Genomic DNA, 20692 nt, shown 5'->3' with positions numbered 1-20692 from the left:
CATATGTACCCTGATTTATTGATGTCACCCTAGTAAAATTAAAAAGAAAGAAAAAAAAGAATGAAGAGAGAGTTGTAGACTGAGATGAGAGGGGAAGGACCCCAGGGTTGTGACCACTCCAGCACTGGTTACATGAAGCCCCCCTCACCCCATTTGAGGACTCCAAGAAAGATTATCTGGAAAGGAGATCCAGAGAGAACAGAAGTACTGTTTCAGGTCATCCAACTAATGAAATCCCCCAGTACTAAGATGTGCCATGCTGCTCTAAACAATTCACATTCATGCTTGCCATCTCCTGACTCCATGGAAGAATACAGGAGCCTGACCAGGCAATGGTGCATTGGATAGAGCATCAAACTGGGATGCAGAGAACCCAGGTTCAAAACTCTGAGGTCGCCGGCTTGAGCACAGGCTTATCCGGCTTGAGCGCAAGGTCGCTGGTTTGAGCATGGGATCACAGACATGACACCATGGTTGCTGGCTTGAGCCTAAGGTCATTGGCTTGAGCAAGGTGTCACTCGCTTTGCTGTAGCCTCTGGTCAAGGCACATATGATAAAGCAATCAATGAACAACTAAGGGGACACAACAAAGAATTTATGCTTTTCATCTCTCTCCCTTTCTGTCTATCTGTTCCTATCATACAGAAATGGAGAGAGATGAGAAGCATCAATCATCAGTTTTTCGTTGCGACACCTCAGATGTTCATTGATTGCTTTCTCATATGTACCTTGACCGTAGGCCTCCAGCAGACCGAGTAACCCCTTGCCCAAGCCAGCAACCTTGGGTCCAAGCTGGTGAGCTTTGCTCAAACCAGATAAGCCCGCACTCAAGCTGGCGACCTCGGGGTCTCGAACCTGTGTCCTCTGCATCCCAGTATGACGCTCTATCCACTACGCCACCGCCTGGTCAGGCAAGAATGTATTTTAAATAGTCCTAAGATTCTTGGAGGTAGCAGAACACTTATCTGCCTAGAAACATACTTTTGTCTATCTCTGCAATGACTTTAAGTTGCTGGAGCCCCTTTAGATCTGCAGGCAAACCTGAAGGCAAAGAAGAAAAGAGGGTTGCAGGGTTCATACCTAGTCGCAAAAGGATGTCAGCTTCATCGAACATTTCTGACCAGCAGGGGGAAGAGGCAGTGCGGGAGTCGTAGATGCTTCACAGTGAAATCTTGGCCAACAAGGGAAGGGGGGCCACTAACATGGAAATCTAAACAAGTAGGTGGTGACAGAGAGTGATGGACTTTGGGTGATGGGTACACAACACAATCAACAGTTTGAATGCTACAGAGATGTTTACCTGAAACCTATATACCCTTAATGATCAATGTCACGCCATTATATTTAATTTTCTAAACTGAAAGAAAAGAATTTTAACCTTCTGGTGTGAATTCTTGACTTCTTCTTCATCTCCTAGCCTCTGTTCTTTATTTCTTTTGTCTGAGCTTCCATTTCATTGCTATAAATAAGACATATGCTTGCCCCAATATTTTATAATTGACAAATTAATAATCCAGAATAAGAGTGTCACAGAAGCAAGGACTTTGTGGTGTATAGTGCTACATCCTTAACATTTATAACAGCTCCCAGCACTAAGTTGGTGTCTGGTATATATTTAATGAATGAATGAATTTCAGAGGAAAGGTTTTTATTACTTTTTCAGTGGGGGAGGGATGAAGAGTGACAACAGTAATAATAACAGCTATCATTTATTGAAAACCTACTATTACTAGCCACTATACTAGGGCATTTCCTAGTTTATCTCAAGTCACCTTATTAGATAGAGATTATAACCTCCATTCACATGAGAAGGCTAAGGCTCAGAGAGATTAGGTAATGATACTACAATCTTCTGGCAAGTGTGTGGCAGACCCAAAGCTGAAGCCTAGTTTGTCAGACTCCAAGCCCACAGCTTTACTTTAAAGGTTACCTCCACTACATCTAAGAGGAAAAAACTCTCCTGCTACTGAGCAGCCGCTTAAGGGCCCCCTTCATGTCCTTGTTCCTTAGGCTGTAGATGAAGGGGTTCAGCATGGGGATCACCACGGTGTACACTGCAGCTATTGCAATGTTCTTCTCTTCAGAGGCGAGAGAGGTGGGGCCCAGGTGGGCACTAAAGAGGGTCCCATAGAACACACAGACAGCACAGAGATGAGAACTGCAGGTGGAGAAGGCCTTTCCCGCCCCACCGGGAGTCCGGATCCTGAGGATGGCCAACACAATGTGGATGTAGGAGATAACAATGAAAATAAACGGGATGATGAGTGCTGGGCTTGATAAGGCCAAAACCATCAACTTGTTGACGTGGGTGTCAGAACACGACAGACGCAGGACAGGAATTATGTCACAGTAAAAGTGCGCTATTTCCCCAACAGCACAGAAGGACAGCCGAACCATGAGGAGCGTGTGAGTCAGGGCAATGGCGTGGGTGAGGACCCAGCACAACACGAGCAGCAGGGCACAGACACGGGGGTTCATGATGGCAGAATAGTGGAGAGGGCGGCAAATGGCCACATAGCGGTCATAGGCCATTACTGCTAGGAAGAAGTTGTCCAGATCACCAAACATCAGTAAGAAATACATTTGTGTGAGGCAACCAGCATAGGAGATGGTGTGATGCTGAGTCTGAGTATTCACCAGCATTTTGGTAACTGAGGAAGATGTTAAACCCATGTCAACAAAAGACAGATTGGCCAGGAAGAAGTACATGGGCGTGTGGAGGTGTGGGTCAGAGCTGATGGCCAGGATGATGAGCAGGTTCCCAGTCAAGTTGATAACATACATACTCAGGAAAAGACCAAAGAATAATTGTTGTTGCTCTGCTGACCCAGATAATCCCCGGAGGAAAAATTCAGAGATGCAGGACTGGTTTTCCATGACTCTACAGCATCTAGAAGCTGGGAAGGACAGAGAGAATGCTAGCTTTCTTCTAGGACCCTCTGTGTTGCTGACTTCCCAATCTTCTAACTCCCAAATCTCCCTTTAAATTCATTATCCTCCCCAATCCTGACTTAACCTCTGATCTGACCCTACTTTCTTCTGTTCTCTTCTCTCATCATTTTTTGTTTTGTTTTGTTTTTTCCTTTCCTTTTCTCTCTTTTCCTCTGGTCAAACTTTTATAAAGAGGACACTCCACTAAGGAGGCACTGGGCATGTTCAATCCTGGGGATTATTGAGCCTTGAACTAGGTCAACAGCCCCATGTCAATTTCATCATTGTGGTAACATGAATATTTAAGTAGATGGAGGTGAGCTGACTCTTACATTCTCATGGTAGCCTCTAAATCCATAAAGAATTCTTTATAAACAGACATTTCTCCAAGGAAGAAATACAAATGGCCAACAGATATATGAAAAGATGCTCATCTTCTTTAGTTATTAGAGAAATGCAAATCAAAACTACAATGAGATACCACCTCACACCTCTTAGATTAGCTATTATTAACAACACAGGTAATAGCAAATGTTGGAGAGGCTGTGGAGAAAAAGGAACCCTCATCTACTGTTGGTGGGAATGTAAAGTAGTACAACCATTATGGAAGAAAGTATAGTGGTTTCTCAAAAAACTGAAAATAGAACTACCTTATGACCCAGCAATCCCTCTACTGGGTATATACCCCAAAAAATCAGAAACAGTGATACGTAAAGACACATGTAGCCCCATGTTCATTGCAGCATTGTTCACAGTGGCCAGGACATGGAAACAACCAAAAAGCCCGGCAATAGATGACTGGATAAAGAAGATGTGGCACATATACACTATGGAATACTACTCAGCCATAAGAAATGATGAGATCGGATCATTTACAGCAAAATGGTGGGATCTTGATAACATTATACGAAGTGAATTAAGTAAATCAGAAAAAAACAGGAACTGCATTATTCCATACGTAGGTGGGACATAAAAGTGAGACTAAGAGACATTGATAAGAGTGTGGTGGTTATGGGGGGAGGGGAGAGAGGGAGATGGAGAGGGGGAGGGGCACAAAGAAAACTAGATAGAAGGTGACAGAGGACAATCTGACTTTGGGTGATGGGTATGCAACATAAGTGAACAATAAGATAACCTGGACATGTTATTTTGAATATATGTATCCTGACTTATTGATGTCACCCCATTAAAAAATAAAATTATTAAAAGAAAAAAAAATTCTTTATAAAATCCATCACATTTTAGTGTGCATGTCCCTTTATTTCCTTATTATTTCTCCCAAAATAGAAAATACAGAGGTCTGTATTTGTTCCCTGTGTTTGAATATTTGTCCCTGGCATTCCCATTATCTGGTGGCTAACATTTACTAGCCACTTGTTATGTGTCAGGCACTCTAACTAAGCAATTCATACAGACTGCTTCCTTTAAGCCTTAAACACTGGGAAGCAGAGATCACTCTTCTTACCATTGTATAGAGAAGAAAACAGGATACACAGCTTGTAAATATTTGAGACAGAATTCAAACTCATAGCACTGGAAACCAGAGACTGTATCATCAATCAACACAGATAGATAGCGATATTCTACCATCCCATATATAATCAACCCCTCAATAATCCTAGTTTAATATCTTAAGCCTCACTTGCCCTTATAATCTTGTATACTGGTATTTTACAGTACAACAATAAAGTTAAAGAACTAGTACAACATACAGGATTTAGTCCAGAAGTCCCCAAACATCGGTCTGCGAGGTAGTTTATCATAAACAAGTAAGATACTTATTAAAAATACAGAATCCTCAGACCTAATGAGTTAAATTCTCTAGACTACAGTCTGGATATTTGTATCTAAAAATGGAAAATGGAAACTAAACCTTCCTTAGGTATTTTAATGCTTGATAAGGATTAAGAAAAATTCACTTGTTTCAGCTCTTCAGTTTGATTCACAGATGAATAAGCTGAGGTTCAGAAAAGTAAAGTAATTGTAAAATCAAAAAGTAAGGTTCATAAAAGTAAAGTTTACACTGTGCCTTAGAAAAGGATATGATACAAGGATCAGGGTACCCAGTTTCTCAGACCTGGGCCCTTTCTGTTAAGTCAGATGTCTTTTCATTTTTCATTATGTTTTGTAGTCAATATCTTATAGATCTAAATATGTTCCCATTCCCAATTTCTATTCAAAGTCCACACCTGCCCTGGCCGGTTGGCTCAGCGGTAGAGCGTCAGCCTAGCGTGCGGAGGACCCGGGTTCGATTCCCGGCCAGGGCACATAGGAGAAGCGCCCATTTGCTTCTCCACCCCTCCGCCGCACTTTCCTCTCTGTCTCTCTCTTCCCCTCCTGCAGCCAAGGCTCCATTGGAGCAAAGATGGCCCGGGCACTGGGGATGGCTCTGTGGCCTCTGCCTCAGGCGCTAGAGTGGCTCTGGTCGCAACATGGCGACACCCAGGATGGGCAGAGCATCGCCCCCTGGTGGGCAGAGCGTCGCCCCTGGTGGGCGTGCCGGGTGGATCCCGGTCGGGCGCATGCGGGAGTCTGTCTGACTGTCTCTCCCCGTTTCCAGCTTCAGAAAAATGCGGGAAAAAAACAAAACAAAACAAAGTCCACACCTACAGAAAAACTTATCTCCAAACTGATAAGAGATTTACTGACACACTGTTCATATTTTGAAGTTAATAGTTCAAATTTTAGCAAAAACAACATCTGTGACCTAAAAATTGTGTATTTATCTACCCCTGAAACTCACACTAATTCAGAATCATATCTCTGCACTTTATAAAGTTTCCATGAGATTGGAAAGCTAAAGGCTGTTATTTTCTCCCCTGCTCCATCTCTTGATGTAGAATATGATGCTTCACAAAGATTAGACTCCTCTGGCTGGGTGCATCCTAAAAACCACATCCTGAAATCCAAGAGACTCTCTTAAGACACAAGCGGTTGTGTGCCTTTTATGAGAGGAGGGTGATACAGGCTGGCAGAAAACAACATGCCTTCTTGACATCTATAATAGATCCTGCCTTTAGCAAGTATGTCTACTCAATTCCATGGAGCTGCTCAAAATATTGCAGTTATTTTAGGGCAGAGATGTGTCTCTTTCATTATCTCTGCCAGCATATGATGCCTTGATCAGACTACGTCTATAGAAGTCCCAGAGTCTCTGGCACCAAGCAATTCACAGCAGAAAATTCTTGAAATCCTCTAAAAAGGGTCCAAAACTCTCCATTGTAAGCCCAGCTTTTTACTTTTTGTTCTTTTTTTGTCTCTACTCAGGGAGCTCGTGCTAATGTCTCTTGCCCATTCCTTTGGCTCTTCCTTTCCCTAAAAGGTTTCTTATCCTTCATCCTGTCTGTAGCCCCAAAACTATTTAGATCCTAGGGACAACGAGGTGCTTCCAGGAACATGGGGCAACCTCTGCCTCTGTTATCCCAGGGTGATGAGGTCCCTTAACATACCTCTGCTGCTTCTGCACTACTGTGTGTGCAACAGGTGAGAGCTGGCTGGGACAGGATGGAGGGATTATTCCAAACGCGGACCACCCAGCCGACAACTGTTTGTCCCAAGTTTCTCTGTTTCACTGCTACCCTGGTTAGTGAGAAGGCATTGCAGATGTCCTTGATTTTGGACAAAGGAGAGAAGAGCTGAGATTCTTCTTGACAATCTTTGTGATGGGATTCACTGAAATCACAGTTCGGGTCAAGGATAAATAAACACAGATGGTAAGTAGCCAGCAGCAGAAGTGAGATTGGTAAACTGAAGTTAAAAAGTAAAGGGAGAAAAAAAGAGACTAGGATTCCAGATTAGGAGCCCAAGAGATCAACAAAGGGTTGCAAGCCAAGCCACACCATGGCAGATCTGAAGGGGAGGTTGGAGGAACGATAGCTACATTTTCAGAGGCTGGAACAGAGAAAAACAGGCAGAACAGGGTCTGTGGTGAGTACTGAATGGTACTCTGACCTCACTTAGCCCAGGTCTTCAGAGATTGTGGAGTATTTTATATTTGTATGTTGAAACTGAACTGAAAGACTCAGACACAGGGGGCTGTAAGGTCTCAGGCTAATACCAGGAGGAGGGTGAACATACCCTATTTTGGGCATCTACTGATGGAGTCATGGGACAGAGTTCCCTAGAGCCTTGTTAGAACTGATACTCATAATCACCCAATTTCCTCTCTGTGGCTCTCAGAGACCAAATTAGTAGTGTCAGCTTCATTTAAAAAGTTTTTAAAGCTGTACTCTTTCCATATGTTAAGAGCCAAGGCAATCTTGAAAGGAAATAAATTTAGTGGACTTACACAGACATCAAGGCTTACTATAATGTGGTAATGGGCAAGAACAGGCATATTGGCCAATGGAAGAGAACAGAGTCCAGAAACAAGACTCATACTTAAATGATCACCTGAATAAATAAATAAATGTGACACTTTAACACAGCAAGGAATAAATGATCTTTTCAACAAAGCATTTGAATCAATTGGATATCTTCATGCTACATGTAAAAATCAACTCTAAATGGATTGATATATCAATAAAAGATAAAATAATAAAGATTTTAGATGACAACATAGGAGGGAATCTTCATAATCAAGAACTATGTTAACTATCTCTTAGGAGATAAACAGTATAACCATAAAGGAAAAGTAAAGTAGACTATAATAAAAAGAGGAAATAATATTTATCAAAAGATACTGATGAAAGAGTACAACATCACCTCTCAGAGAAGGAAAATATATTTGCCCTGTATACACATCACAAAATATTTATATACGGTGTAATGAGACATTTTCCAAAATAAAAAAGGAAAATAACCTAATAGACTTAAAAAAGTATGTCACAAAATATAGTACCATATATTTTCATAAATATATGAAAGTTTTTAACTTCATTAGTCACTAGGACAATATAACTTTGTGTGTGTGTGTGTGTGTGTGTGTGTGTGTGTGTGTGACAAAGACAGAGAGCGAGATAAAGAGAGAGACAGGGACAGACAGGAAGGGAGAGAGATGAAAAGCATCAATTCTTCATTGCAGCTCCTTAGTCTCCTTAGTTGTTCATTGATTATATTCTCATATGTGCCTTGACCAGGGGTCCACAGCAGAGCAAGTGACCCCTTGCTCAAGCCGGACAAGCCCGTGCTCAAGCCAGCAACCTTGGGGCTTTGAACCTGGGCCCTCTGCATTTCACTCTGATGCTCCATCCACTGTGCCACTGCCCAGTCAGGCAGGACAATATAAATTTAACAAACAATATGCTCCTACTATACACCTACCAGAATTGTTAAAATGAAATAAAAGAGACTATACCAAGTGTTTGTGGGAGAGGAACAGGAAGTCTCATATCCACTATTGTCACCACATTGCAATCATTCTGGAAAACTAAAGCTGAACACATGCAAAACCTAGAATTCCAAAATTCTACTACTAAGCACATAATCACCACAATGAGTATATATATATATATATATATATATATATATATATATATATATATACTAGAAAGCCCAGCGGTCATACGAAATGGCCACTGTTCTAGATATTATAAATTGTAATTAAAATGATTTGTGCAAAGATGTCTGCTAATTCAAACTGAATTACCCAGGGCAGGCAGCAAGGATGCCCCTTTGCTTAGTGCCCCATGGGGTTTCCCCCTTCTACTTGCTTAATTGCTTAAAGTAGAGTGCAATGAAGGAAAACTTGACCATGAAGTCGAAAGCAATAAAGTTCTGGTCCAGGCAAGTCAATTGGTTTCTTTCCCATGGACGCAAAAGCAAACGAACTATTAATGGATCGAATGCTATCCATGTACTGCTTGCTATTTGGATGCTGATTAGTCAATAATTTATTCAAGAGTGGTGGATAATTCTCAATTAGTGGAACTACAATGTTTCCATACTTGCAACATTAAGAAAATCCTTTCTTGCCATGGTCAAATCGATTAGTTTCTAACTTGAAGTTTAAGGACTGACAGTGTTCACATTTAACATTCATGTCACCAGAGGAATGCTCAAAAATTAAAGTTTCTCCGTTTGAAACTGTTTTAATCCTTTTTGCGTTTCAGTCAGCATTACTCTGTCGTTTTTTTTTGCATTTCTCTCCTGCCTTTGTTCAAGGGACTCATTTTGTCGAGACAGGCTTTTTTGTCTTGCATCTGAGGCAAGCCTTGTTTCTCTATGCTCATCAGTCTCATTTTACCAAGAAAGATGCATTTGCTCTGCGACTGAAGCAAGCCTAGTCTTTCTTTGCTCAGTGGTTTCTTTTTGTCAAGAAAGCCGTTTTTGTGCAGCTTTAGCTCCTTTTCTCTCTTCTTCAGTGCTGTATTTTCTAGGAGGCATTCTTAAAAGAAATTATGTTAAGACGTAGTTTTTATGTACAACAGATGATTGCCAATGCAAACAAATGTTCACCTTCCCCCTGACACGCACAATTAGCCAAACAAATGTTCACCTTCCCCCTGACCTGCTCAATTTGTGTTCAGCTGTGGCAACTTCACCCCATTGGCTAGTACAGTTACACAAGCAACCAATAAGCTATCGGCAAAAAACAGACACTTAAACCGCATATAATAAAGATTCCTGAAGAGGCTGTATAAGAATGTTTGAATCTGCACTATTGGTAAATACCAAACTGGAAATCATAAATGGCTATCAACAGTAGAACAGATGAATTGTCGTACATCCCTCAGTGGAATATTAGCAGCAAAAACAACAAATGAAACATCTATGTGCTCCTGTCCACTTTGCCACCCTGCCCTCCTTCATGGAGGATTTGGAGTGTGGACTGCAGTTATGACTTGTCTATATCACCACTGTGCATGGAGAGGAGAGAAGAGAAGTTGTCTCTCATAGTCCTAGGTCTTCAGATTGAGGGGAACAATGCACAGGGCAGTGTATCTAAGGAAATTTATTTTCACCTGGGCCTTATTTAGATGACAAGATCTTGAACACTAACCTGGTGTTGCAATGGGATAAGATTCGGAGGCTCTTGGCAAGGAGTGAGTCTATTTGGGGTGTGTGTAAATAATTTGTGGTAAATTAAAAAGGGCCAGAAATTCTTTGCTTTTCTTCCTATGGAGAGATGAGCTTAACTTCCTTCCATTAGTTACTGGCCTGGCCTCAGGGACTTGTTTGGCCTACAAAAGACAGGGAAAGTGAGATTCCAGGATTTCTGAAGCTAAGTTATAAAGACCAGGCAGCTTCCACTTTGGCCTCCTGACCCTCAAGATGCCCCCATCAGAACCTACTACTGTGCTGGGAGCAGCCCAGATGATACGGAAGGCCAGGCCTGTGTGCTCAGAGATAACAATCAAACGAGAAAGGCATGGGTTATTAAAAAAATGGTACATAGGTGAAACATGAGTTGGTCACAGTGATGGCGTGGTAGGAAGCGATACCGAAAATCTCCCCATAAACTCAACAAGTACTTCAACCAGAAACAGAAAAACCTATCCTTGGAGTCTTCAGATGCTTCACAACACACCCGAAGGTAGGATCAAGCGAAAGATTGGCTAAATATATGGTCAAACTTCGGGGGAAATAAGGAGTAAGAAATGCTCCGCCTTCCTCTCTAATCCAAACAGGATGGCTTTCACTGAGAATTGAGAATATAGAAACTAAGGCGGGAGTAGGGAGTGAATAGTTCCAGGCTGCGGTACAGCCAAATCAGGCGGTGGCACGGAGATCCAAGCCGTGGAAAAACCTGGGCAATTCAAGCTAACACGCGCGCGCCAAACCCAGACAAAGAAAGACAAGTGGGGCAGCCATTTTCCGCATCTCCTGGTTGGCGTGGTTAGTGGGCAAAAGATTCCTACGAACACTTCAGGGGTGGGCGCCGCCCGTGCTAACCCACAGAGAAGCAAAGTCAGAGGCCTCTGTGTGGGCAAAAAGCAGCATCTCCTAGGAGCCCCAGCGCCCTGAGGGGACCGGGCACGGGGAGGGAGCTGGAGCCAACTCCAACGGCGGAACTTTTCTGTGCGGGAGGAGGGCTTTCCCGGAGCGAGAGGTGTCCCGTGTGAACCTCATAATCTGGTCAGTGCGCACGCACGCAAAGGGGGCAGGAGATTCCTCCGAACTCCTCAGGGGTGGGTGCTCGTGTTTTCCCTCAGAGGAGCAGAATCAGAGGCCCGTGAGCAAGCCAGGAGCGGAAGCCCCAGCGCCCTGGGAAAGCCGCACGGGGACAGAGCAAAAGCCAATTCCAACCCAGTAACTTTTCCGTGTGGGCAGAGGGCTTTCTTGGAGTGAGAGGCGTCCCGGACGCCTGAGCCTCAAAATCTGGTCAGTGCGCACGCAGGAAGAGTGAACAGGAGATTCCTCTGAACTCCTCAGAGGTGGGCGCCCGTGTTTTTCCCACAGAGGAGCAGGTCTGTGAGCGGGCCAGGAGCGGAATCTCAGGCAGCCCTAGCCCCTTGGGAAAGCCGCACGAGGATAGAGCGAAAGCCAATTCCAAAGCTCGATCTTTTCCGTGTGGGTAGGGATTTCACTCAAAGTGTGACCTGTCTGGCTAGAGATTCCTCCAAACGCCTCAGGAGTGGGCACTCGAGTTATCCCACAGAGGGGCAGAGCCAGAGATCTTTGAGTGAGAGGAAGCCACGCCTGATTATGCTGGCAGGTCTGACTGACTGAGCCTTACTCAGAGCCCTGTGCTGAGTGGGAACAGAGTGGGGAGTTGCCAGCTCTTTGAGACTCTTACTATCCAGGCAGAGGCAGCAGCAACCCCATAACTGGATTATCAGGCTTCTAATTGTGGAAGGAAAGACTAGGAGAGAGGCTCCAGGAACACTCTCACAGTGAGAGATCCTCTCTGTTGGAGCCTATAAACACTAATGAACCTTGGCTGCCAACGAGACTGAAGCCCAATACATGACATTGCCATAGAGAATTATCAACTGCAAACCTCTTCCAGAGCGTGCCACAGGGGCAGAACCCGGGGTACAAAGTCACCGACCAGAAAGACAGAAAAGAAAAAGCAAGACGACAACCTCTCAAAATCAAGAATAATCTGCAGATTTTATAACCTATCCCATCTTATTATATTTGTTCGTCTGTGTCTCTTTTCTTCATTCTTGATTTTTTTTTCTACTCCAATTTGGTCATTTAATTCTCTCTCAGTCTTACTCTCGCCTCTCTTTGAACTACACTACCCATAAGTGTTACATCTCACATTATCTTTTCTTTCCTCCTCCTTTCTCTCTTTGAGGGTTGCAATCCAAAACCCTAACTCTCTCTTTCTCTCTCCTCCTTTTTCTCTTTTCTTCTTTAAGTGGTTCCATCTTTTCTCTCTCTCTCTCTCTCTCTTTTCTACCTCTATATTAGTCTCTTCCTCTCTCCTTTACGTCTTCTCTCATTCAAACTTCAATAACGAACAAATTATCTTATCTGGGACTCAAACTTAAGTTTGTGGCATTTTGGAGGGTTTTTACTTCACCTTTTTAACACATTAGCAGTGCTCCCATCCCTGGCTCTCCATTTTATCTAGTTCTTGTTCCACTAAATACAATAGTAATTTTTTAATTTTCCACCCTTTTTTCCTGTTTCCCTCTTATTCCTCTCATCATATCTCTGAGTCAGCCAACACCTAAAAGCAAAACATTTTATTCTTGACCCAAATTTTTTTCCTAATTTGCTTTCTGTGGGTCTATACTGCTCCCCCCTTTTTTATATATAAATATTTTTTCTTGTATTTTTTTTTCTTTTTTTTTTTTTTCCTTTACCCCTATATTACTTCTCCCCAATTCAGGCCCTCCACTACAGGTATTGTTTGTTCTATTTAGTACAATATAATTCACAGTTCATCACAAGATTTTCTCAAAAAAGAGGGGAGAGGAGAGGAGAGGAAAAAAGGAGGGGAAGGAATTATTCCCTTTTTTCCCCTCAAAGTTTTATCTTATTTTATTTTTCTTTATTTAATGATTAATTTTTTTAAAAAACCGTGCAATTTTTTATTTTTATTTTTATTTTTTTATCCTTTTATTCCTTATAAAATCTCATTAATACTATGAAGAAAATCACCATCAGATGCCATTAAAGAAGAGAAAATCGAATATCATGGATACAAAAGATAGAGAGGTAACACAGAGAGATGAGGAAAAATCTATGGAGAAAAAATTTAAGATATTGGAAACCTTGGAGTTAAACGACAGAGAATTTAAAATAGAAATTCTAAAAATACTCAGAGATATACAAGAAAACACAGAAAGGCAATTTAGGGAGCTCAGAAAACAACTCGATGAACACAAAGAGTATATCTCCAAGGAAATTGAAACTATAAAAACAAATCAAACAGAGATGAAAAACTCAATTCATGAGCTGAAAAATGAGGTAACAAGCTTAGCTAATAGAACAGGCCAGATAGAAGAGAGGATCAGCGAAATAGAAGACAAGCAACTTGAGGCTCAACAAAGAGAAGAAGAAAGAGATTCAAAAATTAAAAAAAATGAAATAGCCCTACAGGAATTATCTGACTCCATCAAAAAGAATAACATAAGAATAATAGGTATATCAGAGGGAGAAGAGAGAGAAAATGGAATGGAGAACATACTCAAACAAATAATAGATGAGAACTTCCCAAGCCTCTGGAAAGAACTAAAACCTCAAATTCTAGAAGCAAACAGAACTCCAAGTTTTCTTAACCCAAACAAACCTACTTCAAGGCACATCATAATAAAAATGGCACAAACCAACTGCAAAGAAAAAATTCTCAAGGCAGCCAGGGAAAACAAGAATACAACATATAAAGGAAGGCCCATTAGATTATCATCAGATTTCTCAACAGAAACTCTACAAGCTAGAAGAGAGTGGACCCCAATATTTAAAGTCTTGAAAGAGAGGAACTTTCAGCCATGAATACTATACCCATCAAAGCTAACCTTCAATATGAAGGAGAAATAAAAACATTCACAGATACAGAAAAGATGAGAGAATTTATCACCAGAAAACCCCCCACTCCAGGAAATACTAAAGGGGGTTCTCCAATCAGATACAAAGAATAAAAAACAACAACAACAAAGCCACAAGTAAAAGCTCCAAGAAGAACATAACAAAACCAACTTTAAACTGTGACAACAATAAGAAAGGGGGGGAGAGGATGAAGATTAACAGTAGCAAAGGGCGATGGAGGGCAAAAGTACTCACAAAATAGTGCACTACAATGAACAGGGTAGGAACCCTTTTCATTACTTAATGGTAACCACCATTGAAAAAACCACCACAGAAGCACATGATTTAAAAAAGATAGCAATAGAGGAAAGTTGTATGGAACACAACCAAATAAAAACAAAAGATAGAAAAACGAAAGAGAAGAATCAAACAAGGCACAAAACTAACAGAAAGCAATCTATAAAATGGCAATGAGGAACTCACAAGTGTCAATAATTACACTAAATGTAAACGGATTAAACTCACCAATAAAAAGGCACAGAGTAGCCGAATGGATCAAAAAAGAAAATCCAACTGTATGCTGCCTACAAGAAACTCATCTAAGCAACAAGGATAAAAACAAATTCAAAGTGAAAGGCTGGAAAACAATACTCCAAGCAAATAACATCCAAAAAAAAGCAGGCGTAGCAATACTCATATCTGATAATGCTGACTACAAGACAGGAAAAGTACTCAGAGACAAAAATGGCCATTTCATAATGGCTAAGGGGACACTGAATCAAGAAGACATAACAATTCTTAATATATATGCACCAAACCAAGGAGCACCAAAATATATAAGACAGCTACTTATTGACCTAAAAACAAAAACTGACAAAAATACAATCATACTTGGAGACCTCAATACACCGCTGACGGCTCTAGAGCGTCATCCAAACAGAGAATCAACAAAGACATAGTGGCCTTAAACAAAACACTAGAGCACCTGGATATGATAGACATCTACAGGACATTTCATCCCAAAGTGACTGAGTATACATTTTTCTCCAGTGTACATGGATCATTCTCAAGAATTGACCATATGCTGGGCCACAAAAAAACATCAGCAAATTCAGAAAAATTGAAGTTGTACCAAGCATATATTTTCTGATCATAAGCCTTGAAACTAGACTTCAACATGCAAAAAGAGGGAAAAATCCCACAAAAATGTGGAAACTAAACAACATACTTTTAAAGAATGAATGGGTCAAAGAAGAAATAAGTGTCAGAGATCAAAAGATATATACAGACAAATGAAAATGACAATACGACATATCAGATCTATGGGATGCAGCAAAAGCAGTGATAAGAGGAAGTTCATATCACTTCAGGCATATATGACAAACAAGAGAGAGAGCCCAGTGAACCACTTAACTTCACACCTTAAGGAACTAGAAAATGAAGAACAAAGACAACCCAAACCAGGCGAAGAAAAGAGATAATAAAAATCAGAGCAGAATAAATGAAATAGAGAACAGAAAAACTATAGAAAAAATTAATAAAACAAGGAGCTGGTTCTTTGAAAAAATCAACAAAATTGACAAACCCTTGGCAAGACTTACCAAGGAAAAAAGAGAAAGAACTCATATAAACAAAATCCAAAATGAAAGAGGAGAAATCACCACGGACATCGTAGATATACAAAGAATTATTGTAGAATACTATGAAAAACTTTATGCCACTAAATTCAACAACCTAGAAGAAATGGATAAATTCCTAGAACAATACAACCTTCCTAGACTGAGTCAAGAAGAAGCAGAAAGCCTAAACAGACCTATTAGTAGGGAAGAAATAGAAAAAACCATTAAAAACCTCCCCAAAAATAAAAGTCCAGGCCCAGACGGCTATACCAGCGAATTTTATCAAACCTTCAAAGAAGACTTGGTTCCTATTCTACAGAGAGTCTTCCAAAAAATTGAAGAAGAAGCAATACTTCCAAACACATTTTATGAGGCAAACATAACCCTTATACCAAAACCAGGCAAGGATGGCACAAAAAAAGAAAACTACAGACCAATATCTCTAATGAATACAGATGCTAAAATACTAAACAAAATACTAGCAAATCGAATACAACAACATATTAAAAAAATAATACATCATGATCAAGTGGGATTCATCCCAGAATCTCAAGGATGGTTCAACATACGTAAAACGGTTAACGTAATACACCATATCAACAAAACAAAGAACAAGAACCACATGATATTATCAATAGATGCAGAAAAGGCTTTTGATAAAATACAACACAATTTTATGTTTAAGACTCTCAACAAAATGGGTATAGAAGGAAAATATCTCAACATGATAAAGGCCATATATGATAAACCATCAGCTAACATCATACTAAATGGCACAAAACTGAAGGCTTTCCCCCTTAAATCAGGAACAAGACAGGGTTGTCCACTCTCTCCACTCTTATTTAATGTGGTACTAGAGGTTCTTGCCACAGCAATCAGACAAGACAAAGAAATAAAAGGCATCCATATCGGAAAAGAAGAAGTAAAGGTATCACTTTTTGCAGATGATATGATCCTATACATCGAAAACCCCAAAGAATCCACAAAAAGACTTCTAGAAAAAATAAGCCAATACAGTAAGGTCGCAGGATACAAAATTAACATACAGAAGTCAATAGCCTTTCTATATGCCAACAATGAAACATTTGAGAATGAACTCAAAAGAATAATCCCCTTCACGATTGCAACAAAAAAAAAATACCTAGGAATAAACATAACAAAGAATGTAAAGGACTTATACAATGAAAACTATAAACCATTGTTAAGGGAAATTGAAAAAGACATTATGAGATGGAAGAATATTCCTTGTTCTTGGTTAGGTAGAATAAATATAATCTAGATGGCCATATTACCCAAAGCTATATACAAATTTAATGCAATTCCCATCAAAATTCCAATGACATTTTTTAAAGAAATGGAGCAAAACATAATCATATTTATATGAAACTATAAAAAGCCCCGAATAGCCAAAGCAATCCTAAAGAAAAGGAATGAAGCTGGGGGCATTACAATACCTGACTTCAAACTCTATTATAGGGCCACGACAATCAAAACAACATGGTATTGGAAGAAAAATAGACACTCAGACCAATGGAACAGAATAGAAAGTCCAGAAATAAAACCACATATATATAGTCAAATAATTTTTGATAAAGGGGCCAACAACACTCAATGGAGAAAAGAAAGCCTCTTCAACAAATGGTGCTGGGAAAACTGGAAAGCCACATGCAAAAGAATGAAGCTGGACTACAGTTTGTCCCTGTACTAAAATTAACTCAAAATGGATCAAAGATCTAAACATAAGACCTGAAACAAATAAAAGTACATAGAAGAAGACACTAGGTACTAAAACTCATGGACCATGGTTTTAAAGAAGCATTTTATGAATTTGACATCCAAAGGCAAGAGAAGTGAAGCAAAAAATTAATTAAGTGGGACTACATCAGACTAAGAAGTTTTTGCTCAGCAAGAGAAACTGATAACCAAAATAAACAGACAGCCAACTAAATGGAAAATGATATTTATCAAACAACAGCTCAGATAAGGGCCCCTTAATAATCCAAAATATACAAAGAACTCATAAAACTCAACAACAAACAAACAAACAATCCAATAAAAAAATGGAATGAGGAACATGAACAGACACCTTCTCCCAGGAAGAAATACAAATGGCCAACAGATATACTGAAAAGATGCTCCATCTTCTTTAGTTATTAGAGAAATGCAAATCAAAACTGCAATGAGATACACACTCACCACGCTGTTAGATTAGCTATTATTAACAAGACAGGTAATAGCAAATGTTGGAGAGGTTGTGGAGAAAAAGGAACCCTCATCCACTGTTGGTGGGAATGTAAAGTAGTACAACCATTATGGAAGAAAGTATGGTGGTTCCTCAAAAAACTGAAAATAGAACTACCTTATGACCCAGCAATCCCTCTACTGGGTATATACCCCAAAAACTCAGAAACATTGACTTGTAAAGACACATGCAGCCCCATGTTCATTGCAGCATTGTTCACAGTGGCCAGGACATGGAAACAACCAAAAAGCCCATCAATAGATGACTGGATAAAGAAGATGTGGCACATATACACTATGGAATACTACTCAGCCATAAGAAATGATGACATCGGATCATTTATAGCAAAATGGTGGGATCTTGACAACATTATACGGAGTGAAATAAGTAAATCAGAAAAAACCAGGAACTGCATTTTTCCATACGTAGATGGGACATAAAACTGAGACCAAGAGACATTGACAAGAGTGTGGTGGTTACGGGGGGAGGGGGGAGAGGGAGAGGGAAGGGGGAGGGGGAGGGGCACAAAGAGAACTAGATAGAGGGTGACAGGACAATCTGACTTTGGGTGATGGGTATGCAACATAATTGAACTTTAAGATAACCTGGACATATTACCTTTGAATATATGTATCTTGATTTACTGATGTCACCCCATTAAAAATAAAAATAAAAAAAAATAAAAAAAAATGGTACAGTGGTCCCTCGTCTATCACAGGAGTTAGGCTCCAGAATCCCCCGCAATAGGCAAAAATCTGCAAAGTAGCAACCTTATATTTATTTTATTATTTGTATATGTATTAAGGCTTTATAACCCTCCAAACACTCTTATAAACCTTTCTCACACTGTTATTAACCTTTCCCCCACTCTTATAAACACTTCCTATGCTCTTAAACACTTTCTATAGACTTAAACCTACGTAATTTTACCAATATATAAAATTTTATATGGGTACTCACCAGTGAATATACTACAACTTGGATGATGAAGATGATGATGATTTAATATTCTTTGAATATATTTTAATTAATATTTTTCTATTGTTTTTAATTTTTAGGCTAGGAAATGCTTATTTTACCACAAAATTAATTGAAAGTATAAATATATAAAAATACCTATATACCACAAAATCCCACAATATAATGAAAAATCCACAATATAAAATTAGAAATATACAATTTTAAAAATCCACAATACAGTGAGATTACAAAAAGTGAACCGCAATATGACGAGGGATGACTGTACTGATAAAACTAGCAATGTGTGAAATTTTTAAATTAAGGGTAGATCCTGTCCTCTCACTGTATCACATCATAATATGCAAGTATATTTAAATGTGAAATATAGTATTCAAAATTTAGAAAAAACTACATGAATTTCCCTGATCTATGAGATAGAAAGGACTTTTCAGTAGAAAAGTAACTTAAGAAGTCACAAAACCAAATACATGTCAATTTTGACTACAAAAATAATTTTTCAAAACTTCTATACATATTAGAATGTCAAGGACAGAAATAGAATCCAAAATAAAATGTTTTTATTATGTTTTATTGTCTTTAATGTCCATTTTTTTATTTTATTTTTTTTATTATTAAATGTAATGCACTGACATTGATAAGTCAGGGTAAATATGTTGAGAGAAAACATCTCCAGATTATCTTGACATTTGATTGTGCTGTATACCCCTTCTCCAAAGTCAAATTGTCTTCTGTCACCTTCTATCTGGTTTTCTTTGTGCCCCTCCCGTCCCCCACCCCCTCTCTCCTTCCTCGCCCAATCCTTCCTCCCCCCACACCCCACTCCTGTTGCCATCACATTCTTGCTCATGTCTCTGAGTCTCATTTTTATGTCCCATCTATGTATGGATTCATACAGTTCTTAGTTTTTTCTGATTTACTTATTTCACTCAGTATAATGTTATCAAGGTCCATCCATGTTGTTGTAAATGATTCGATGTCATCACTTCTTATGGCTGAGTAGTATTCCACAGTATATATGTACCAAAGCTTTTTAATCCACCCGTCCTCTGACAGACACTTGGGCTGTTTCCAGCTCGTCGCTATTGTGAACAATGCTGCCACAAACATGGGGGTGCATTTCTCCTTTTCGAGCCATTCTATGGTGTTCTTGGGGTATATTCCTAAAAGTGGGATAGCTGGGTCAAAAGGCAGTTCGATTTTCAGTTTTTTGAGGAATCTCCATACTGTTTTCCACAGTGGCTGCACCAGTCTGCATTCCCACCAGCAGTGCAGGAGGGTTCCCTTTTCTCCACATCCTCGCCAGCACTTATTCTGTGTTGTTTTGTTGATGAGCGCCATTCTGGCTGGTGTGAGGTGATATCTCATTGTGGTTTTAATTTGCATTTCTCTAATGATTAGTGATGTTGAGCATTTTTTCATATGCCTATTGGCCATCTGTATGTCCTCTTTGGAGAAGTGTCTATTCATTTCTTTTGCCCATTTTTGGATTGAATTGTTTGTCTTCCTGGTGTTGAGATTTACAAGTTCTTTATAAATTTTGGTTATTAGCCCCTTATCAGACATACTGTCAAATATGTTCTCCCATTGTGTAGTTTGTCTTTTTATTCTGTTCTTGTTGTCTTTAGCTGTGAAAAAGCTTTTAAGTTTGATATAGTCCCATTTGTTTATCCTGTCTTTTATTTCACTTCCTCGTGGAGATAAATCAGCAAATATATTGCTCCGAGAGATGTCGGAGAGCTTACTGCCTATGTTTTCTTCTAAGATGCTTATGGTTTCACGGCCTACATTTAAATCTTTTATCCATTTTGAGTTTATTTTTGTGAGTGGTGTAAGCTGGTGATCTAGTTTCATTTTTTTGCAGGTAGCTGTCCAATTTTCCCAACACCATTTGTTAAAGAGGCTGTCTTTACTCCATTGTATTTCCTTACCTCCTTTGTCAAATATCAATTGTTCATAAAGCTGTGGGTTTATTTCTGGGTTCCCTGTTCTGTTCCATTGATCTATATGCCTGTTGTTATGCCAGTACCAGGCTGTTTTGAGTACAATGGCCTTGTAG

At 39.7% G+C, this 20692-nt stretch overlaps 1 protein-coding gene across 1 annotated transcript; it reads right to left on the bottom strand.

Moving 5' to 3' along the window:
- Positions 1-1941: 1941 nt before the first annotated feature.
- OR1N1 (olfactory receptor family 1 subfamily N member 1) lies at positions 1942-2877 on the bottom strand. Its single transcript, XM_066254645.1, has one exon. It carries the CDS (start codon positions 2875-2877, stop codon positions 1942-1944), a length of 936 nt encoding a protein of 311 aa, XP_066110742.1.
- Between the last annotated feature and the right edge of the window lie 17815 nt (positions 2878-20692).

Source organism: Saccopteryx bilineata, chromosome 2 (assembly GCF_036850765.1).
Source record: "Saccopteryx bilineata isolate mSacBil1 chromosome 2, mSacBil1_pri_phased_curated, whole genome shotgun sequence".
NCBI classification, from domain to species: domain Eukaryota; kingdom Metazoa; phylum Chordata; class Mammalia; order Chiroptera; family Emballonuridae; genus Saccopteryx; species Saccopteryx bilineata.
This window is presented reverse-complemented; position numbering and strand designations above follow the sequence as displayed.

Bases quoted from the DNA above. Each gene is read 5' to 3' on its own strand.
- OR1N1 (XM_066254645.1), bottom strand. From the start codon at position 2,877: ATGGAAAACCAGTCCTGCATCTCTGAATTTTTCCTCCGGGGATTATCT.